The sequence below is a fragment of the Propithecus coquereli genome, unplaced genomic scaffold (assembly GCF_000956105.1).
Source record: "Propithecus coquereli isolate 6110/MARCELLA unplaced genomic scaffold, Pcoq_1.0 Scaffold119, whole genome shotgun sequence".
Classification (NCBI taxonomy): Eukaryota; Metazoa; Chordata; class Mammalia; order Primates; family Indriidae; genus Propithecus; species Propithecus coquereli.
In genome coordinates, this window is record NW_012135969.1 from 4,655,148 (window position 1) to 4,678,265 (window position 23,118).

At 55.4% G+C, this 23,118-nt stretch overlaps 1 protein-coding gene across 3 annotated transcripts; it reads left to right on the forward strand.

Moving 5' to 3' along the window:
* Positions 1-301: 301 nt before the first annotated feature.
* On the forward strand, positions 302-16,977 carry CACNB1 (calcium channel, voltage-dependent, beta 1 subunit). 3 transcript variants are annotated; one of them, XM_012661172.1, is made up of 14 exons: positions 303-593; positions 3,036-3,122; positions 6,128-6,247; positions 7,346-7,468; positions 8,014-8,150; positions 8,373-8,449; positions 9,788-9,807; positions 10,066-10,146; positions 10,575-10,633; positions 10,820-10,929; positions 11,091-11,242; positions 13,956-14,051; positions 14,509-14,694; positions 16,376-16,977. In XM_012661172.1, the coding sequence occupies exons 1-14, from the start codon at positions 510-512 to the stop codon at positions 16,838-16,840; spliced, it is 1,797 nt and encodes a 598-aa protein (XP_012516626.1). In that variant the 5' UTR covers positions 303-509; the 3' UTR covers positions 16,841-16,977. The 3 variants fall into 3 exon arrangements, with proteins under 3 accessions (XP_012516634.1, XP_012516626.1, XP_012516616.1); XM_012661162.1 differs by lacking the exon at positions 9,788-9,807 and adding an exon at positions 8,831-8,985 and having other exon boundaries at positions 510-593; positions 16,376-16,840; XM_012661180.1 differs by lacking the exons at positions 9,788-9,807; positions 16,376-16,977 and adding an exon at positions 8,831-8,985 and having other exon boundaries at positions 302-593; positions 14,509-14,909.
* The last annotated feature ends 6,141 nt before the right edge of the window (positions 16,978-23,118 follow it).

The following is a 23,118-nucleotide window of genomic DNA, read 5'->3' on the forward strand; positions in this document are numbered from 1 at the left end:
GCCAGCCGTGCCAATCCGCGCTTCACCCCCATCAGCGCTCGGCATCTCCTGGTGGACCGCCCCCCACTCCACCCCCGAGCCCCTTGGCCGATTTAGCCCAGCCGGGTCCCAGCAGGCCGCCTTCACCCTAGGCCAGTCAGAAGCCAACCATCGCCCCCCTCGAGAGCCGGGAGAGGCTTGCCTTGCCATGGCCACCCTCCCATTGTGTGTGCGGAGCCGGCGGAGGGGCTGCGAGGGGCGGGGCCGGGGCGGGTGGAGGGAGGGCGTGAAGGAGGGGCGGGGGGAGCGGAGGGGGCGGGGGGAGATGCTGAACCTTCCGCGGAGGCAGCGGCGGCGGCGGTGGCAGTGGCCAGAGCGGGAGGAGGGAGGGAAGCCAGGGAGCGGGCAGCCGAAGGCCGGGCTGTCTGGCCGGACCGGGTACTGGCTGCGCTGCGCCGCTCTCGGCTCCGACGGCCTCTCCCATGCGCTGAGGGCGCCCGGGCCGGCGGCCGGAGGGGAGGCTCCTCTCCATGGTCCAGAAGACCAGCATGTCCCGGGGCCCTTACCCACCCTCCCAGGAGATCCCCATGGAGGTCTTCGACCCCAGCCCACAGGTGAGGCGTGGTGGATGGGCCCGAGGGAACGGGGCCGAACGCAGAAACTGTTGGGGTCGGCTCGAGGGGCGCCGGGGAGGAAGGGGTTATATGTCCGGCGTGGAGGGGAGAGGGGTGCCTGCGCACCCCCCATCCTGGCGGGTTAATGATTGATGGGTGCTTGGCCCGGAGTTGGGCTGCGGTGCTGCTGAGCCGGGAGCGGGTGGGTGGGCCGCCTGTCACTCTCGCCTCGTAGTCTCCCCGGTGTCAGGGTCCCTGCTGCTGGGGTACTGGCTCCAGTGGGCTGAGGGTGGGGGTGCTGGTAAGGGGGATCGGGCCTTGAGAAAGGGAGGTTGAGGGAGGCTAGAAAGCGAGCCAGGCAAGAGGGGCGACGCAGAGCACGCTTGGGGGCGCCGGGCGGGTGTGGGTGGGGCGGGGGTGGCACTGGGAGATGGCCGAGGCGATGGTCAGAGGGCGGTGCCAACAGGCCTTCTAGGCTGCAGACGCTGGCTCTCGAGGGTGGGGAAAGGGCCAGCCCGGGGCCAGGCCCCCCTCCCAGCCCCCTCAGCTCCATCCCTATCTTGGACCAGCTCCCTTCCCCCCCACACCCACGTTGGCTTACCCCGCTCCCCCTCTCCCCTGCCCCTCTCCCCTGCCGCCTCAAAAAAACGCCTCCAAAGTTTGGAAAGTTGGATGGATGCCAACTCAGTGTCCGGAGGGGGAAAGCGGTTTTACCTTGGGGAGGGGGGTCTGCCTCCCCGCCCCCACTCACACACGTTTCCTATGTCCCTAGGTTACCCGGAAGAAAGGGCATTCTTGGGCTTGGCTTGGTGGGTTCCCATGGGGTGACCAGCAAGGTGTGGGGTGGTCGTGTCCAGGGGATTTCTGTGGGACTGTCCCTCTCCAAGGATAGCATTAACTCTTCTATTGCTGGGGTCAGCCTGGAACAACTGTAACCACCATGACAATGTGGTCCATGGGTGTGTAGAGTGTCAGGTCAGACCTAAAAATACCTCCTTTCTCCACCCCAGGCCCCTTGGAGCCTGGAGGCAGCTGACCGGGGCCTTCCTTTCAGCTGTCCCCTGTCCCTCTGAGCGTCACTCCCTTTGCCCAGCCTGGGGGAGGGTGGCAGTGTGAAAGAGTCTGAGGCTCAATGGGGGATCCTCTTAGGTTTATAGGGAGCCTCAAAACTAGAGTTTGGGTGTATGTCTACTTCGAGAGATGGGGAGGGGAGGGAGGGTCCTCGAAGGGTCCCTAGGTCTCTCCCATTGTCCACCCTCCTTAGGTCCCAAGAGCCAGAGCCCCCAGGCTGGTCATGGCTCACCTGGGTTCTTTGGCCAAAGAAAGTCTAGGATGGAGGCTGGGTGCAGTGATTGGAGGTCTGAACCCTCAATCACTCTCCCATTCTGGACCTGGCTGGGCCAAGTATGTGTTTGGCAGCTGGGGAGGATAAGAAGCAGCTCCTTTTTACAGGAGGCCTGGAAATACCTGAAGCTCTTAACCTGAATGTGTGGCTGCCTCAGCGGTCAGGCGGTATCCACTCCACCCAAGCGAAGAGCCAGCCTATCCCCCAGGGACCTGTGGGGCTGTGTCCTAGGCTGCGCGTGGGGTGGGGCCAAGGGCTTTTAGATTGACGTAGCCTGGTGGGTACCATGGGGACAGGCGTGGGCAGTGGCAGCTGGGGGTAGAGGGTGGAAGCATGATCCCTCTTGCCCCCTTAGGGAGGGGTGTGGCCACTGTGTTTGTGAGGAGGGGGGCTGAGAAAAAGTCCTGCCAGGGCAGGGGTGGGGGTGAGGAGCAAAATCAGACCCATGACGCGAGGCTAGGATTGGGGTTGGATGTTTGCTTTCCAAATCATTGCCCCCATTCCCTCCCCAGAAAGCTAGCTTTGGGGCTCCAAGAGCTCAGAGCTGCTACCCCTCCCTACTCTGAAAAGCCAAGGGAAGAGTTGGGTGCAGGGGAGAAGCCAAGCTGGGCCCTGGGTTTCCAATTCCTCCTCCCTGGGAGCCACGGGGCGGGCACACTCAGCCTCCTGCTCCAGCTGAGGGGGAGAGGGAGGCGGACTTTCCCCGCTCTCCGCCCCCCAGCACTGCAGGCAGCCTCTCCCTTCCTTGGAGGCCTCTGCAGCCTGCCCAGCATCTTAATTAGCTTTGCTGCTAACGAGCCTCCCGCTCTCAGCGCCTCCCCCTTCCCAGCCTCTCTGGCTTGGTTTGGGGGTTTCTGTGCGGGCCTCCCAGGGCTCTCTTACGCTGTTTCCCACTCCTGGCTGTGGTCTGGGCCCTCTCTGTGAAGATGGGAGACCCTCCCTCCCCTCGGGCTGTACCACCTCCAGAGGGAGATGCAGGGGTGTGGAGGTGGGGCTGTTCAGCTGAGGGAATGAATTCCCCAGGCTCTGGGGCTGGTGGATGAGGGTTGGGAAAAGTCCTTTCTGATTCCACTCTTGTTTCTTCCTGGCTTCACCAGGGCAAATACAGCAAGAGGAAAGGGCGGTTCAAACGGTCGGATGGGAGCACGTCCTCAGATACCACATCCAACAGCTTTGTCCGCCAGGTAAGGGGGAGGCTGGGCTGAGCAGAGGGAGGTGGCTGGTTGGTGGATGCCAATATCGGGAGCTGGGTCTGTGGCTTTCTCCAGGCACCCTTTCCCTTGTCATTTGTTACCTGCCTGGAACCACCCATCCCCCTGACACCCTGTGACCTCTCCTGGATGTACTGTCAGCTGCACCCACTCCCTCAGCCCCCGCCCGCACCCAGCCCCTCCCCCAGCACCAGGCACCAGCCCCTGCTGCCTGCCTGCGTCATCTCATTCAGGGACAGCCTGGCCTGCCTCCTAGCTTGCTTTGGGCTGTCACCCACTCCCCCTGCCGGCTGTCTGCTTCCATGTCCTCCCCCAGAATCTGTGACAGAGTGGGGTAGAGGCAGGTCCTAGGAAATGAAGAGCAACGACATTTGGGTCCCTGTGGCCCTTTTGAGGTGCTGCTCAGGGAGACACATTCCTCACATCTAGACGTGACTGTTTAATATGCAGAGAGAAAGTGTGATGGGGAGGCAATTGTGGCATGAGGTCCCCAATTTTAGAGAGGACTGTAGTACAGCACCCCTGACTGGAGGGGAGGGACTGAGAATAGCTTTCTGGGGTTCCCTGTGCTCAGGCAGGAAGCTGCCACTGTCACATCTCTCCTAACTCTCAACCCCAGGCCATTGTAGGCTCAGGGAGAGGTGATGAGAGAGGCATGTGGTTGCTATGACTACTGAGCATCTCAACAAAGCCTGGTACCCAAAAAAGGCAAGAGGGGCCTGGGATCAGACAAGGGAGAGGAGTACATTGACGAGGAAATGGGCCAGGCATCCAAGGGCAGAGGACAGCAGGGAGGAGGGGCCCCTGGGGGTGATCCCTCTACCCCCTTGGGGCAGGAGAGAGGGTAATGCCAGGCAGATCCACCACAGATTGGGGTAAGGCCCTTCTTTTGATTCTTCTGTCTCTACAATGCTTGGCACATGTGAGCCCAGGCCTGACTTGGGAGGTTCCTTCATTCCACCCTTTCCTAAGTATACGAACAGACAGGACGAACAGTCCTTTCTTCAATCACTCCCTTATCCCGCCTGTTGCAGGACTGGGCCAGGGCTGGGAAGAATGGCGCCATGCTTTTGTTGCCCATCTTGGCAGAAAAGTGTCTTGGTTCCTTCAATGTTTGCCAACCCAGGGGGTCAGACCCCAGCCTCCAATTCTTTCTCCTCTTAGCTCCCCAGCTCTGACCCCCAGGAGGTGGCGGGGAGTGGGGGGGCAGTCCTTGCCACATCTCTGAGCTAAATATACCCTAGCAGTTTGCACATGTAGCAACTCTGCTTGTAACCTGAGCACCCTGGGGGAACTCGGTTTGGGCCACCCCCTAGGCCAGCAGGGCCAGGCACTGAGGGCGCCGGGATGGAGGTGCCCAGCCCCAGCCGGACCCTGGTGGTGGTGAGCTGGGGATGGAGCGGGGGTGGCAGTGGGTAGAGCAGCCCCTCGGGAAATCTGGTGGACGGGGGCCTTCACTCCAGCTGTCTCCTTGCCTCCTCACTGTTTCTTGTCTCCTGCCATTTCTGATGCGTGTGTCTGTCTGTCTGTCTGTGAGTGTGCTGTGGTCTGTGAGTGCCTCTCTGCCAGTCTATCTCTGTGTCTGTTTCTCTGGCTCTCAGGGTGTCTGACTCTCTGGCTCCAAGTGCTCCCATCAGGAGGGTGGAAGGTGGGAGCTAAACTGTTTTCGCTCTCCCGTCTCTATGTCTCTTTTCCACCGTCTATTAGTCCCCCTCAACCCCCTACTTCCCCCACGAGCCTCCCATTTTCATGGTTTGGCTCGGAAAGGGATGGGCAACTGCACCAACTAATGCCCGGGGGCCTCTGCGGAGAGCTGGGACTTGGTCTTTCCTCTTTCCCAGGTCCTCTTCATGCCAAGCTAATGGACATTCCTGGCCAAGTGACCCTTTTCTGCCCTCGGGGAAGACCCCCCACATCTCTGTAGTCCTGCTCTTCCCCAATTTACCTCCCACCACTCGTCCAACACCACCCTGCACAGTCACACCCAAGTCTACACCTCCTGGCTCCTGCCCTCACGTGCCTCCCACCGTCAGGGACACAGACACCGGGGGCGCCCCCCTGGATGCGCTTGCATAGCTGTGCAGAGTCACAGCCAGCACATACCATGGAGCACACCCACGCTTGCAGTTGCACATCCAAGCACACATGTGAATAAGCTTGTGCATTTCCACTGTCAAGTCTGTCCAGGCTACGTTGTCTTACACATGTGTGTGCATCCCTAAGGAGTTCTTTGTGCTCTGGGTTGGTCAGTGTGGTCAAAGCCAGCTTCCTGCCACATCCGGACATCTGAGTCTGCCTTAACCATGGCACCTGGAAGCTCTACGTATTGGGGAAATGCCTGCCCCATATTCTGCTCTTAACTTACCTCTTGGCAACACTGTGAGTCTTGGGTTCTCTTGGATCTTACGAGAGCCTGAGGGTTGCGGCTGTGCATGGGGAGGTCTGATTCTGCCAGTCTATTTCCCTCCACCCTGAAGCAGAAGATAGCAAAATCCGTGGTGGTCCCATCATGCCACTGCCGAGCAGGCTGCCCACCGCCAATTGTGCAGAAAGCTCAGGCCCAAGCTGGTGGCCTCGGTCCCTGGAAGGACTGCCATTGGATCTCTATTGAGTCTATCTCAGTGGGTGCTGGGGGCAGGGGAGGGAAGGAGGAGCGGGAGTGTCCCCTGGCACTCCTCCCTTGTGTGTGCCCCTATCAGGTTCCCACCCCTCCCTGGGCCCCAAGCAGCTGTCCTTGGACCTGCCTTAACCTCCTGCTTGCTGCTGTCACCCTCTCTAGGTCCATACTTTTCCCAGGGGCCTGCAAACCTCAGCTCCTGGCCCCTTCCACCTAATACCACCTTTTCTTAGCCCCTGGGGCCTCGTGCGGGGCTGGCGGGGGCTTGAGGCATCCATGATGGGTGGCACCTATGTGGATTCCCAGGCCCAGGAGCTGGGGGAGGTAGCCCTGGCCCTGAGCTGACCCTCTCTGTTTTCAGGGCTCAGCGGAGTCCTACACCAGCCGTCCTTCGGACTCTGATGTGTCTTTGGAGGAGGACCGGGAAGCCTTAAGGAAGGAGGCAGAGCGCCAGGCGTTAGCTCAGCTTGAGAAAGCCAAGGTGAAAAAGATGTGGGGAGGGGCTGTGCTGGCATTGTTTCCCCCACCTCCAGGCCTTAGAGAGAGGCTGGAAAGAGCCAGGGTCAAGTCTTGGCCCAGCTGCTTCCTAGCTGTGCACTGGCCCTCTCTGTGCCTTTGTCCTTCACCTGCAAGGTGTGGGCTACGATACCTGCCTCCTTATACAGTGTGATCGGTGCCTGCTACTGTTTCCACCATAATAAGGGCTTGATAAGTGCTAAAAATTTCCACTCCTTTCCAGAATCAAACTTCCTGGAATCTCAGCCCTGGCTCTTAGTAGCTGTGTGATCTTAGGCAAGTCACAGCTTTTCTGAAACTTGTCTCATTCATTAAAATGAAGATAATAATCCCACTTAACTTCATAGGATTTTTGTGATGCATAAGTCAAATAATACGAATGAAGCATTTAACATAGTACCTGGCACAGTAAAGGGTAACTAGTGTCATTATTATTATTATTCCTTCTGGGTTTCATTCTTTGTACCCTCAACCCCCATCACCATCACCTGTCATTCCACAGTGTCCCCCCAAACTGAGAGGGCTGACTTCTATTTTTTGCTTTCTTTTTTTTTTTCATTGTAAAAGTTAATGTACATACAGAAAACCACACAAACCATTAATATGCATTTTTAAAAAATATTTATTTATTTATTTATTCTTTTAGAGAGAGGGTCTCACTCTGTCACCCAGGCCGGAGTGCAGTGGCACAATCATAGTTCACTGCAGCCTTGAACTCCCGGGCTCAAGTGATCCTCTGGCCTCAGCCTTCTGAGTAGCTGGGACTACAGGCGAGCACCACCCACCACGACTGGCTAATTTTTTTTATGTTTTATTTTTGTAGAGATGGGATCTCTTTATGTTGCCCAGGCTGGTCTCGAACTCCTGGGCTCAAGTGATTCTCCCGCTTCAGCCTCCCAAAGTGCTGGGATTACAGGCGTGAGCCACCGCACCCGGCTTCAGTATACATTTTAATGAACAATTTACAAAGCAAATATCTGCATGATCACCACCGTCAGGAAGTTGTACATTACACTGCAGTTTGACCTTCTGGTTGTCATCCTCTCCTGTGTGCCTCCTCTAGACCAAGCCAGTGGCATTTGCCGTGAGGACAAATGTCGGCTACAATCCATCTCCAGGGGATGAGGTGCCTGTGCAGGGAGTGGCCATTACCTTTGAGCCCAAGGACTTCTTGCATATCAAGGAGGTGGGGAGAATGCTTGGTGCCTGGAGGGAGGGCAGGGGAGTGGGTGGCAGGAGAGGGCCAGCCACAGCTCTAGTGGGAAAAAAGTCTTCTGAGCCAAGCAGAGCTGGGCTGAATCTGCTGTGTGGCCCTAGACAAATCTCTGCACCCTTCTGAGCTACTTTTTCACTGGTAAAATGGGGTGGTAATGCCTGGGTCACAGGGTTGTTGGGAGGGTCTGTGAGGAGGCCTGAATGGAGTGGCAACGTGCCAGGGACATGTTGGTGTCGGCGTTTCCTCCTACAGCCTTTCTAGATCAGGGTGGGCACATGGAGGGGGACTCTGAGAATGGGGATGTCCTGGGGGAGGGGTGGTCCATGGCCAGGGAGGATGCTGATCCTATAGTTGCCCTGGGAACTGAGAGCTCTCCACGGAGGCTGGAGCCGGGGGATGGGGATCTTCGAGGGTGCCACCCCCAGGCAGGGAACCCAAGTTCTGGAGGGTGACTGCTGCTTGCACCTCCAGCTTCCCTCTTGCTATCTCCACCCCACCTGCCGTGTTGTTCACAGAAATACAATAATGACTGGTGGATCGGGCGGCTGGTGAAGGAGGGCTGTGAGGTTGGCTTCATCCCCAGCCCCGTCAAACTGGACAGCCTGCGCCTGCTGCAGGAACAGAAGCTGCGCCAGAACCGCCTCAGCTCCAGGTGTCTGGCTGGGGGTGGGCACTCCCAACCCCAGGAGAGGCCATCCAGCCGGGACGAGGCCTCAGGGGTTGACCTCTGGCCCTGAGGGCACAGAGCTGCCCGTGGCTTCACCAGCGGGGCTGGAGAACCTCGAGGGGGTGCGGCATGTGAGAGGACAAGACTCCCCCACCCCCACGCCTACCTCTTTGCTCACAAGCTCCATTTGCCTCTCTGCTCACACAGCAAATCAGGTGACAACTCCAGTTCCAGTCTGGGAGACGTGGTGACTGGCACGCGCCGCCCCACGCCCCCTGCCAGTGGTAAGAGCTGCTGCCACCCAGGGGCTTGGGGGGCAGCTCCTGGGTGGGGTGGTCTCCCCACTGCCCGGCTCCTCCTTCCCCTGCAGTAGGAGGCACCCCAATCCTGAGTCCCCCACACACGTGCGGTGGTGCCCTGTCCGTGAAGAGTAGGATACCCCCAGGCTGGGCCTGTCACGTCTCTCCTCTGCCCTTGCTTTGGCAGCTCCATCTCTCTGCCTGGTTCCCCTGCCCCCCTTCATTTCTCCCAGCCCTGTTCCATTCACCTCTTCTTCTTTCTTTTCTCCCCACCCCCACCCCTGCGTTCTGTACTGTGTCTCCACGTCCATCTCACTCCTCCCCACCTCGCCTCCCTCCTCCCTCTCTCCTGACTCTCCGGTCCAGGTAACGAAATGACTAACTTAGCCTTTGAACTAGACCCCCTAGAGTTAGAGGAGGAGGAGGCAGAGCTTGCTGAGCAGAGTGGCTCTGCCAAGACTAGTGTTAGCAGTGTCACCACCCCGCCACCCCACGGCAAACGCATCCCCTTCTTTAAGAAGGTAATTCTTGCTGGGTTCTGGCAAGAGGCGGGGGAGTCAGGGCCCAGCTCTCTGGTGGTGGGGAGGGGCTGGAATGGATTCACGTGGGGTACAAGCCTATTCTGTGGGCGTCGGGGCTTCCTGCAGAGGTGGAGGGAAGGGTGGTGCGGGCATAGTCATCTCCAAGCACAGCCTCACCCTGGCCTGCTCCCCAGGAAGGGCTGGTTCTTGCCCTTGGAGGGCTGCCCACCTGAGGAGGCAGGGTCTGGTGCTGACAACACCTGACCTTTCCCCTCACTGCCAGTGGACTGTCCAGTGTCTGCCCCACCCCGGCATGTGAAGTGGGGAGCAGAATGGCATTCCTTCTTTGCCCTCTTTCGACTCCATGGGTGGGCACTTGCAGGGGTGGGGGGGTCGTCTACTGGCTGCAGAGCAACACAGTCAACGGAACCCTTAAAATGGGCAGGTTGGCATGCACTGGGGCAGGAGGTGGGTGCCAAGTGAGGGGCTGTTGTCCTCTCCGGCTCTTTTCCAAGACCTAGAAGGGGGAGAGGATGTGTCTGCATATTCCCAAGTTCGCTGGACTGACTGTCAGTCCTGCTCCCAGCCCTCATCCAGGGCCATCTCTGGCTCGCCCTTGGCATGGGGTCCCGTCCCCTCTCTCTGGCTCTGTCTGTCACTAACACGCATGCCCTGTTATCTCTCCTGGTCTGCCCGCTCTCCCTCCCTCTCTTGTCCTGGCTCCTTCCTTGCCCTCTGCCCCTGCCTGGGTCCCCTTCCCTCCCTCCTCCCCACCCCCTCTCTTGGCATTCTCTGGACCCAGCCAAACAGAAGCAGAAGTCGGTGAGTATCACAGCTTTCTGTGTCCCCTTCCCACTCCCTGGGATGAGCTAGGGGGACCTTCTAACACCCATTCCCATATTTGTCCCATTTTCTCCTCCCTCCCTGGCTCTCCCTGGCCATCCCTCCCCACCCCCACCGTGATCCCCACCTCTGGGCTCTGGGACCAGGGGGAGGAATGGATGCATGGGGGAGCCTGAGTCTGGGGGAGAGGGGCTGATACCATCTCCACTCTGGGGTTCCCCTCCCTGCTTCCCCCAGGCAGAGCATGTGCCCCCCTATGACGTGGTGCCTTCCATGAGGCCCATCATCCTGGTGGGACCATCGCTCAAGGGCTATGAGGTAGGAGCCCCTAAAGGGGAGTGCACCCAGAGGGGCCCAGCCCTTCAGAGAGATTCCATAGAAAGGTCTTCAGACCCCAGAGAGACCCCCCAGAGGACCCAGATCCCCAGAGGGCTACCGACCTTCAGAGAAAACTCCCAGAGGAGCCCAACTCACAGGGAGACCCACTCGGAAGGACCCAGACCCCAGAGAACCCCCCCTAGAAGAGCCCTCCCAGAGATACCACCTGGAAGAACCTTTGGAATCAGAGACTGCATTGAAGGCCCCTCAGACCCAGAAGGACCCCTCCACCCCCATAGAGGCCCATTCATCTCGGGAATTTCAGAAGAAAATGGTCCATGAGGGTGCGAATACCCAGCAGCCCAATCTCCTGAGTGGCTTTAAATGCCTGACTTCTCCTCCCTCCCTCCCTCAACCCCCAAACCCAGGTTACAGACATGATGCAGAAAGCTTTATTTGATTTCTTGAAGCATCGGTTTGATGGCAGGTAAGACCCTGGGAACTGCTTCCCACTCCCGCCACAGCTGTCTGCTGCTGGGGGCCTGGGCAGGACACCTTGAATGACAGTCCTGGGATTCTTGACTGAGGGACAGGAGGCAGCCTGGAGTGGGGCAGTGGGCAGGGCATTCTAGCTCACCCCAGCCCTGGACTGCCTCCCCACCCTGTCCCCCAGGATCTCCATCACCCGTGTGACAGCGGACATTTCCCTGGCTAAGCGCTCAGTCCTCAACAACCCCAGCAAGCACATCATCATCGAGCGCTCCAACACACGCTCCAGCCTGGGTGAGCCCATCCCTGCCTTCTTCCCCCGACCTTGGGAGGGGTGGGAGATGTGGGAAGGGTGGGAGGTGGTGAGTAGGTCCATCTCCAGAAGTGTTCCCTCCGCACGCTGCCTCCTGCGGGGCCACCTTACATTCCCTCCTCCCCATGACTCCATGCCCCAGCTGAGGTGCAGAGTGAGATCGAGAGAATCTTCGAGCTGGCCCGGACCCTTCAGTTGGTTGCTCTGGATGCCGACACCATCAACCACCCAGCTCAGCTGTCCAAGACCTCGCTGGCCCCCATCATTGTTTACATCAAGATCACCTCTCCCAAGGTGGGTGCTGGAGCCTGACCCTGGCAGGGACGGCAGGGACGGCATGGTTTAAGAAGAGTGCTCTGGAGTTGGGCTACTTGAGTTTAAATCCCAGCTCTGCTGCTTACTAAACGTGTGACTTAACCTCCTCGAGCCTTAGTTTCCTTTTCTGAAAACTCCATCATATTGTGAAGATTCAACCTAATATGAATGTACAGCACTTAGCAGAGGGTTTGGTACAACATATTAAGTGTTATTAATATTATAATTAGGGGCCAGGTGAGGTGGGTCAAGCCTGTAATCCTAGCACTCTGGGAGGCTGAGGCAGGAGAATCACTTGAGCTCAGGAGTTCAAGAGCAGCCCGAGCAAGAGCAAGACCCCATCTTTACTAAAAATAGAAAATTAGCTGGGCATTGTGGTGTGCACTTGTAGTCCCAACTACTTAGAAGGCTGAGGCAGGAGGATCGCTTGAGTCCAGGAGTTAGAGGTTGCTGTGAGCCGTGATGATGCCATTGCACTCTAGCCTGGGTGAAAGAGTGAGACTCTTTCTCAAAAATAATGAAAAAAATTATACTTAGGGTCCTGCAGACCAGTCCCCTGTCTCCACCCTGGTTGACCTCCCATCCTTAGACCAGAAAACTGAAAGAATTCTATGCTTTCTGTCCCAGCGCCACCCAGCTGCTTGGCAGTTGGGAGGTCAGCCTTTTTGCTGCACTGTCCTCATTTGGATTTTGATAAGGACGAAATCGGTGGGAAGGCTGATTTACTTCTTTGTCATATTGCAGCTCATTAACTTTCCCTTCTAGGTGTTAGCGGAGATTTGAGAAACACAGAGGAAGAGATTAGGTGAAAGATTTGAAGTTAGAAGACAGCACAGGGTTCAAATCCTAGCTCTGATTGGTTTATATAGTTATCATTGTTATTGTATTTTTTTTTATTGAGCTTTGAATTGTGAAGGAATTATTTAGCCCCTGATCCTCAGTTTCTTCACCTCTAAAATGGAGTTACTGTCCTTCTCTTGTGTTATTGTTGGGAGAATTGATGTAAGGGGCCTAGTATACAGTCTGATTCCTGATGGCAGCCAGCAGTGGTAACTGTTACATCCCACGGTGGCATCCCATGAGCTGAGCCAGTTACTTAACTTTTCTGAGTCCTAAATTTCTAATGAGATAAAGGAGATGATGGGATTTAAGTACTTTCTGGGTGTGGTTGAAAGGATCAAATAAGATAATGGATGCAAAAACACTTTGTGAACTAGAAGGTAACCAATGCTTCCATTCCCCCCACTGAGGTTAAGGGCAGGGGACTCTGGAGCCATACTGCCTGGGTCTATACCCTAGGGCTGTCATTACCAGCTCTGTGTTCCTTTGGCAAGTCACCTAACATCTCTATGCCTTAGTTTCATAGGCCATGCTCTAGTGGTTGTTGTGATGGTTAAATAAATGAATTAACCATGCAAAATGCCTGGTACCTACAAGCATTATATCTGCTCTATTTTGTAAAAAGATTTTTATTTCCAGATAATTTCAAATTTATAGAAGTGTAGCAAGAATACCTTTCAGCTTCCTGAGTAGCTGGGACTACAGGCATGCGCCACCATGTCTGGCTAATTTCTTTCCATTTTTAGTAGAGACAGGGTCTCGCTCTTGCTCAGGCTAGTTTCAAGCTCCTGAGCTCAAGAGATCTTCCCACCTCGGCCTACCAGAGTGCTAGGATTACAGGCGTGAGCCACCGCACCTGGCCCCAGATTCACTAATTTTTTAATAGCTTTATTGAATAGAGTTCACATCCCATTTAATTCAGCCACTTAAAACATATAGTCTAATTTTTTTCAGATTCACTAATTTTGAAAATTTTTACTTTTACTTTATTTTTTTTAAGACTAGTCAAATGCAATCCTTGTCTGTCTGTGTGTGTGTATTTTCCTGAACCATTTGAGAGTAAGTTGTAGATATTGTATATCTTTAAACAAGGACATTATCTTACATAACCATAGTGCAATTATAAAACTCAAGAAATGTTATCTAAAATACAGTCCATATTCAGTTTCTACCAGTCGTCCCAATAGAGCCCTTTATGAATCAAGGAATCGACCCAGGATCACGTTGCATTTAGTTGTTATATCTCTTTAGTCTTCTTTACTCTGGAACAGTTCTTCAGCCTTTCTTGGATTTTCATGACGCTGACATTTGGAAGCATACAGGTCAGCTGTTTTGTAGACTGTCGCTCGGTTTGGGTTTGTCTGATTTTTCCTTATGATTAGATTTAGGTTTTGCATTTTATTATGATTACTGAGATGAGAATAACAGTAGTGGCTACCTAATGGGGTTATGGTCAAGACTAAACTGATCATGTGAAAAGCACAGAGCAATGCTGGTTCATAGCAAGCACCCCATAAAGGAAGACTGTTGTTGCTGTTATTAACATGGTGGGGAGGCCTGGGGAATGAAGCCTTTAAACAAGGTCAGAGGAGTTGGGAAGGAGAATTACTACCCTTCATGGAGCCCCTAGGAGAGGCTGGTGTGAGACCTAGGAGAGAGCTGGAGCATAGTATAGGGTAGACACAGGGCTTGTGAGATCATTTCTGCAGAGGTGCTCAGGGCTGGGAGTCACTGAGCATTTTCCCTAGCCCTGACACTGGCTCTTCACACAGATCCAACCAGGACTTGCCTTTCTGATGGGTGCATTGGCTGGGTCCTCTAGCTCCTCTTCCTTTTCTCCTCCCCAAACCAGGTACTTCAGAGGCTCATCAAGTCCCGAGGGAAGTCTCAGTCCAAACACCTCAATGTCCAAATAGCAGCCTCGGAGAAGCTGGCTCAGTGTCCTCCTGTGAGTGCCTAGACCCAGGGGAAGGGAAGGGAGGAAGGACATTTGGGTTGTCCTGGTTTCCTCTGGCCTGCATGGGACACACACAGAGTGACCAGGAACACCTGGGCCAGGTCCATAGGTGCAGACTGATCTTCAGGGGAAGAGCGCAGGACAGGCAGAGACTGGGTTCAAGCCCCAGAAGCACTCTTTCTCGGTGGAGAATCAAGCCCCCCTCTCCCAGCCTTGGTCGCCTTATCTGTAGCATGAGGGAGTTGGATTATTTGAGTGCCAAGACCTCTTGCAGCTCTGTCAATCTGTAGATCTGAGAGCCCTCCTTCCCTTCCTCCACGTCGAGAGGCCTGTTTTTAACCTTGTCCTTCAACCCCTTGACTCCACCCACTGCACCCAGGCCACACCCTCAACCCCTTTGGTCACGCCCCCACTCATCCCAGCCCCGCCCCTAACCCCACCTCCACAGGAAATGTTCGACATTATCCTGGACGAGAACCAATTGGAGGATGCGTGCGAGCACCTGGCTGAGTACTTGGAAGCCTATTGGAAGGCCACACACCCGCCCAGCAGCACGCCGCCCAATCCACTGCTGAACCGCACGATGGCTACCGCAGCCTTGGCTGCCAGCCCTGCCCCTGTCTCCAACCTCCAGGTACAGGTGCTCACTTCGCTCAGGAGAAACCTCAGCTTCTGGGGCGGGCTGGACGCCTCGCAGCGGGGCGGCAGCACGGTGCCCCAGCAGCAGGAGCACGCCATGTAGCGGGTGCCCGCCCGTCTTCCCTCCCGCCCAGGGTTCAGAACTGGTGTGCAGGGAACATGGGGAAGGAAGGGAAGAGCTTTATTTTGTAAAAAATGTGGTGAGAGGCAGCTTCTGGTGTCTGTGGTTTTTGATGGGACGGGGGTTGGCTGGTGCTGCCTCCCTGGACCTGGTTCCATAGGATTAATCTGCTGCCTGCTAGATATGAGAGCCCATTGGGGCCCTTGTAAAACAAGGGACTAGGAAGGAACTATGAGGAAGACTGATATAATCATTGGCTGGACTGCACACCCTTTATAGACCCAACAGAGCAGGAGCCCTCAAACCCAAGGAAACCCACAGAGCAGGAGCCATTAAGCCCAGAGTGACTGCTTCTCCCTCGGAGCCCTAACCCCGGGACAGACCCAGAATGCAGCATCGTTTATGAGTTGGTGCTGTATGTTTCACCCTTCTCCCAGTTGAAGAGAGTTCAGGAAAGGCCCTCTCATGGGTACCCCATCCTGCCTCACCCTCCTCCCATAGGTGCCACAGCCCATCTCTGAGACCACACCACTTAAGTTTATGGTTCTAGGTTAGAGCCAGAAGAAACCCATGAAATCATTCTAGACTGATGCTTTTCACATTTGTTTTCAGCAACAGAGCCCACTTATTAACTGAATCTGACGTGGTTGCTGAGTATACAGATAAGGCATCCTTGCTCTGCTCCAAGGGAGCTAGGGGCTTGGCCTCCACTTAACCTCCACAGGGACCCCTGAAGCACTTCTGTGCCCTCCCTATCCTGCCCTAGGAACAGGGAACAGCTTGGAAACTGCTGCTGTAGTCTAGTCCCTATCACACTACAACCACGAAACCGGGCCACAAAGAGGGGAATCATTTGCTCAGGGTCACACTGCTTGAAGTGGCAGGGGTGGGACAAGAACCCAGGCCTCTCCTTGTACCCCACTTGGCAACCTCCATGGTGGCAGTGGCCAACAGCTCACCTCCAAGTGGCATTTGGCGTTGAGGACATTGGGCTACTTCATTATCTCCAGTGGGGGAGGAGGACCCATCAACCAGCCTGCTGCTTTGAGTCTTTGTTGGGGGCAGAGGAGGGATCCTATCAATCTTGGGGTGCTGGAAACCTATGACTGGGATCTGGTGTGGGCTGAAGAAGCCAGGGTCAGTGAGTTTGAGCTGAAATCCCCTCTTAATATATTTGGAAAACTGGAGACAGTGACTAACCCAATCAACCACTAACGAGTGGCGGTACTAATGAGCTGTTAATGTTGATTAACCCCAAGCTAGCATTAATGACATGCACTGAGGAAGTGGTGACTAATTGTCCATGGCTCTCTGCCATGGTTACCATGAGAGTTTGTGGTCCTCACATCTTAAGAAGGTTGGGCAGATGCCTTGAGGTCTGTCCTCTGACTGCGCTCCAGAGCCTTTTCCCCAGGGTCCCATCCCCTAGAGTCAGCATCCTCCTCCTTCAGCCCGGCTAGGTGTCCTGGTGCCGTCACTAACTTTGCCTTGCTTTGTTGTGTTTTTCTTACCCCTGCCTCATCTGCATGGTGTGTGCTGTCCATCTGCTAACCAGGGACCCTACCTTGCTTCCGGGGACCAGCCGCTGGAACGGGCCACCGGGGAGCATGCCAGCGTGCACGAGTACCCGGGGGAACTGGGCCAGCCCCCAGGCCTTTACCCCAGCAGCCACCCACCAGGCCGGGCAGGCACCCTGCGGGCACTGTCCCGCCAAGACACGTTTGATGCCGACACCCCCGGCAGCCGAAACTCTGCCTACACGGAGCTGGGAGACTCGTGTGTGGACATGGAGACTGACCCCTCAGAGGGGCCAGGGCTTGGAGACCCTGCAGGGGGCAGCACCCCACCAGCCCGGCAAGGCTCCTGGGAGGATGAGGAAGAAGACTATGAGGAAGAGCTGACCGACAACCGGAACCGGGGCCAGAATAAGGCCCACTACTGCGCGGAGGGTGGGGCTCCAGTTCTGGGGCGCAACAAGAATGAGCTGGAGGGCTGGGGGCGAGGTGTCTACATCCGCTGAGAGGCAGGGGCTCCTCCATGGGAGGAAGGGTTCTGGGCCCGGGGGAGGGGAGGGACAGAGGGGCTCAGCACCTGAGATGTATCTTGCCTCCAGGGGGCTTCTTCTCTCCCTCCTTTCAGATGCCTTGCTCAATGTTTGGGGTTTCTTTGGTGGTATCATCCCAGCTCCTGGGAGGCCCTTAAGCCTCAGCTATAGGTTTTTACCTACCTGCTGTGGATGGATGGGGGGATATCCACCTTGCTAAAATGTCCCCTTTTCCCCATATTAGGGGGCTCTCCGCCCTCACCCTCCCAGAGAAAAGGTGCACTTCCTTAATTCTTTCTACTCGGGGCTCTAGGTGAAGGTCCTAAATGGAGTGGCCCTTCTTTTCCCAACCTGAAGAGGAGGCCACAGAATCTTTCCCATGGGGGCCTTCTGCCCCAAACCCCAGACCCAGGGTCCCTCACCATGCCCACCCCTCCCCCAGCTTCCTGGCAGCATTGTCTGGTAGGTGAAAGCCACAGTATGGAAACTCCACGGGGAGCTTGTCTTGGGAGGGGTCTGGGTGGGAACTGGCAGGCATCAGATATAGCACCCTCTGCCCTCCGTGGCCATGGCAATGCCAGGGCCTAGAACCCCGAGGAGTGGGCTACCTGAGATGCTGCTACCCACCCCACCACCTCCATTCCTTGGCCTTTGCCTACCCCAGGAATGAGCTTTGCCTACGACATCCCTTGCCTGCTGCCATCAGAAGAGGGGGCCCTTCTGCATCTGAGCCCCCCAACCCTATCCCGTGCCAACTGGGTGTGGAGCCCATGGAGCACTGGTCCGCCTCATTTTAAACCAAAAAATTGCTCCTTCACCCTCACCCTGAGGCCCCAGGGGAGAAGCCCTGTGGCTTGGTGCCCAGGAAGCGTTGTCTGGTAGGTGAAAGCTACAGTTTGGAAACTCCATGGGTGTGGAGCCCATGGAACACTCTGGTTGCCTCGGGACCTCGGATCTCCCCTGTGGGGCTTGGCTGCTGCTGCCGCTGCTCTATCTCTGCCTCGTGATTCTGTTCTTTACCCACGTCCACTGCCCCTGGGAGAGGCCTCAGTACCCCCTCTCCCTGGGGTATCCCTCTCCCTCCGCATCCCTATAGCCCAGCAGCCCTGCCCCTCCCCAGCATCCTAGCTGGGCCAGAGAGAGCCGATTGTGCCAACAAGGACTGGGCCCTGCCCGGCTGCCCACCTCAGGGATGGGCACTTCATGCCTGTCTCGCCACCTCCTGTGCCAATGTTGCCCCACCCCCCACCTGGGGGTGGGGTGCAGCTTCCACTTACCGATTAGAAAACACCACTGCCCAACCTTTCCCCCTCCCTGTCTAGAGTCCTGTGCCCTCATCTGTCTGTCGGTCTGTCTGTACTCCCCTAGGAGAAGTATTTTGCCATATATAAACCGCCGTCCTGTCCTTTGCCGCCGCCTCCCAAGCCTGCTTCTTTGTTCCCAACACACAGTTGTCAGCCTAGGCACGTGGGAGCTGCCGACATGCAGGGGGATTGAAGGCGTGGGTGCAGCAATAAGCTGCGCCCTGGGTTGTTGACTCCAAAGAAGAGACGGTTCTTTCATTTGCAGCTCTCGTGTGCATCATCTCCAAACCAGGAGCTGCTTGGCCAGTCGGCTCCCCACTCGGCCCTGAGCCCCCCACCTACAAGTAGCCAGGGGAATGGGAAGCTGGGTGTCATTCGGTGGGTGGGATCCAGAATCGCTGGTGCGATGGCTGAAGGGGACATGCTTTTCTGCTCCTGTGGCCTCGCTGCGCCCCGACATCCCGGGAGAGGGAGGGGCGGAGCTTCCGGCTCCATTAATGCTCCTCCCCCACTGCACTGCTAACCAGTTTTGGGGGTGGGGAGGTGGTCTACTTGTGGGGGGCTGGGCAGAAAAAGAGAAAATCGGGGACTTCACCAGTCCCAGCCTGAGTAGTGAGAGGAAGAAAGTCAGCAGTGGCTGTGCCCTTTCCTGCCATCCCCACCTGGCAGGATGTAGACTTCTGACAGTTGTTACTGCAGCCACCTGTGACCTGCCTCAGCACCCACAGTCATTTCCCCACCCTCCTGGTTCTTGTTTCTGGGCTGGTGGCCCTGGAGGACTAAGAGTCCCTGGGTCCTCCACCTGAATGCTCAGGCCCAATGTGGGCACGAGTGTGAGTGTGTGTGTCTGTGTGTAGGAAGCGACAGACATCCCCTGAGACCCTCCAGATGAGGAGCTAGCAGATCAAAGAGGAACTGGGCAGTCCCAGAGGTCAAGTGGCTGACCCAAGTTCCCTGGGGAGTTGATGGCAAAGTTGATGAGAGCCCGATGTGCCTCCCAGCACAGTGCTCTTCCCACTACCTTTCCACAGAATCATCGTTACTGTGTTCATTCATTGAGCAAACATTTGTTGAGCACCTCCTATGTACTAGGCACAAGTGTAAGTGGGAGTCACAGGCAATTTCAGAACAGCACATGGGCTCTCTGATGTAGGAAGCACTGGGTATTGTGGGAACCTGGAAGAGGGGTCATTCCTTAACCTGGGGAGGTCGGGAGAGGCTTCCTGGAGGAGGTGTCTTGAGAAGAGTGTAGAAACATGGGTAAGGGTTAACCTGGGCAGATAAGTGTTCAAGGCAGAGGAAGCAGAGGACGTGCATGTATGTTCTTGGCACCTCACTAGCAAAGTGTGCTCTCAAGGTGGTGGCCAGAGAGGGGTTGGCAGAAGCGGGTCACAGCAGGCCTTGAGGCATGATAAGGAGTCTGGGCTTTGTCCTAGGCTAGTGTGCAGAAATTGAAGGATTGTAAGCAGCAATGGGAAGTTTGCCTTGGTTGTAGTTTGGAGCATAGCTTGGAGAGCCTAGCCTGGAAACAGTTGCGACACTCCGGGTGAGAGAGGAGGGTTTGCCTTAGGCCACAGCAGTGGGATGGGAAGGGAGGTAATGACAGCCAGGGACATTTAGCAATTACGATTGTGAGCTCTTGAAGAGTGATTGGAGGTGGCCAGTGAGAGAGAGGGTGGTGCCTGGGGTGACTGTGGGTGGTGGTCTTCTCATAGGAAGCAGATGAAAACTAGGTTAGAGGCAGAAATAAGTCCAGCTTCGGACAAGGTGGGTTTAGGTGCCTGTGGGACATTCAAGAGGAGAAGAGCGCAAGACAGCTAGCTGGGTGCGTGGTCTGGAGCTCCGCAGAGACGTCTGGGTGGAGTCTGATATTCTGAATCAAGGGCAGGGATTATTAACTCCAGTTTACAGACGAAGCTCAGAGAGTTTAAGCTACTTGTCCACAGTACACAGCCATGGAGCAAGGACTTGAACTCAGATACATGGATTTCAAGTTCTGTGGTGCCTGTGACCCCCAAGTTCAGTGCTAATTCATCTGTCCCAGGATGCATCAGCTTCTGTAAGGGCAGGGGGTAGGGGGCTGGTGAGGAGGAAGCAGGTGTCTGAATATGTTTTTGTTTGCTCCCCATGTGTCATCTGCCTGAAATTGCATTTGCCCAGAACTTGCAGCAGGGGCATTTCTAGCTGGCTTGGAGATACTGGAGATGGAGGGAGATTCTTGTTTCTTAGTAACCACAAGTCCTCAGCTAACTCTGGCTGCACATCAGCAAGTTGGTGATTGTGAACGTGAAGGTTTTAAGAACCACAAAGTCAGCTGAAATCAGGCCCAGAGAGGCCGGCCTTGCTACCACAGCCACCTCAGGGACTCAGGAAGTGAGGTGCTGAGGACCCCTCCTACCTGATACCCTTGATCTCCTTCCCTGACTAGCCACGGTCCATCTCTGCAGTGCATTTTGTCCCAGAGTGAGCTGAGGCCTCAGGTCCTAGGATTCCCCTGTTCTAAAATAAAATGAGCTGGGCCAGGCACAGTGGCTCACACCTGTAATCCTAGCACTCTGGGAGGCCGAGGCGGGAGGATCGCTTGAGGTCAGGAGTTCAAAACCAGCCGGAGCAAGAGTGAGACCCCGTCTCTACTAAAAAATAAAAAGACATTAGCTGGACAACTAAAAATATATAGAAAAAAAAATTAGCCGGACATAGTGACGCGTGCCTGTAGTCCCAGTTACTCTGGAGGCTGAGGCAGGAGGATAACTTGAGCCCAGGAGTTTGAGGTTGCTGTGAGCTAGGCTGATGCCATGGCACTCTATCCTGAGTAACAGAGCAAGACTCTGTCTCAAAAAGAAAAAAAAATTAAATAAAATAAAATGGGGGCCGGGCGCAGTGGCTCACGCCTGTAATCCTAGCACTCTGGGAGGCCAAAGCGGGCGGATTGTTTGAGCACAGGAGTTCAAGACCAGCCTGGGCAAGAGCGAGACCCCGTCTCTACCAAAAATAGAAAGAAATTAATTGGACAACTAAAAATATATAGAAAAAATTAGCTGGGCATGGTGGCGCATGCCTGTAGTCCCAGCTACTTGGGAAGGCTGAGGCAGGAGGATGGCTTGAGCCCAGGAGTTTGAGGTTGCTGTGAGCTAGGCTGACGCCACGGCACTCACTCTAGCCAGGGCAACAAAGTGAGACTCTGTCTCAAAAATAAAATAAAATAAAATAAAATAAAATAAAATAAAATAAAATAAAGTGAGCTGAGCTGGGGCCACCATGGGGCAGGTGTCCCAGTCCTGTATGCTAGAGAAAAGTCTTAGCTCCAATAGTCACTTCCTCTGACAAGCGTGCCTTGTCTCCCTTCTGAATCGGTCCTTCCCAGCTGCTGTCTCTCAGAGGGGGTGTATGTGTGTGTGTGTGTTTGTGTGTTTGTCTCCCTCTCTAGACCATAACCTCCATAAAGATCCGGACTGGGTCTGTTTTGTGTCCTTGGAGTGTTTCCTGGCTCATATTTGTCAAACGAATGAATAAATAAATAAATGCCCCCTAAGATCTAGGCTCTGGGCATCACAGTGGAGAAGGCTCTTCTTGTCTGTTTACAGCATGTTCTCTCAGCTTGCAGAATGTCACTTTCAATTCTGCAATTGGTGGAGGGTAGGGGGGCAGGATGCCCTACGAGGTTCCTTCCCCCTGTGCCAGGAAACAGATGGTAAAATGCTTAAGACAATGCTGCTTCCCCCAGTGCCCTCTGTGCCCCAACCCCCAGCCCTGGCCCCAGATGGGCTCTGGCAGTCAATTCTCTATGCTCCTAACTCTGGGCACCAAGCTGGATGGCATAAGCATCTGATTATAGTGAGCTGTTCTCCCTCTTCTCTCCACAAACTTCCCAGCCTTCCTCCATCCTCTTAAGCTTGTGCTCACATTCCTTTATTCATACTCTGAGCGCCATTTCTCAGGCTGTCTGCACCAGTCCAATAGCAGCACATTCCTACTGTGTGCCAGGCACTGGACCAGGCAGGGGTGGGGAGCATACGGCAGTGAACAACATATGAACCCGGCCCTCTAGGACTCACAGTTGATGGAAACAGACTCGCCAGTCTAATCCCAGGGTAGGGAGAAGACCCATGTGACTGGAGAATGAAGCCAGGGCTTGGGGAGTAGGTGGCTTTTATGGCAAGGCAGCTAAAGGGTCTCAGGCATTCTCCTTTCTGAGGAGGTGAAAGGCGCTGGAGCGGAGGAAATGCAGAAGCAAAGGCGCAGCCAGGAAGAGCTGGGCACGTGTGGGCAAGGACCATGGATGCAGAACCTGGGAGATACATCTACGAAGGCAGGTGGGGCTGTTCATGGAGGCTCTTGAATGTCAGGTTAGGAGACTGATTTGAATCCAGTGGGCAGTAGGGAACCATTGAAAGTTTATGAGCTGGGGAGTGATGGAGCCAGAGCTGTGCTGAGGGAAGGTTAATAGGGCCGTGAGGACGATGCCCTGGAAAAGGGAAGGGCAGGGAGACTGGTTAAAGGGCCGGTACCTGGGTGGAGGGCGCAATAACCGGGCTGTAGGAGGGTAGTGCAGTGCGGTGGAAGGAGCTGGCTCCCGCTGTGTGGACTAGAGTCTCCTTCTAGCTACCTCCTCAGCCTGAGGTTGATTGGCCTTTCCCACTTCTCTTTTTGTTTTCTGGTTTTTCCCAGTTTAAGCAAAGAAGGAAATTCACAAACAACAACAAGAAGCTCCCCCTTCCTGTCCCTTCTCCGGCCTGGCCTCCTGGGTCTCCCACGGCCCATGTTCTCTGCTGGGTCTCAGTGTCTGGAACGCCTATTTAGGGTCTCTGGCTGAGGCGGGGGTCTCTCTTCTTGCTCCACCCTTGTCTTCAGATGCAGTAGGTTTGTCAGCGAATGGTAGAAGGAGCATTAATTTATCCCTAGAAGTTGCCTAGCAACAAGGGACCTGCAAAAGGAGGGGAGATCCTGCCC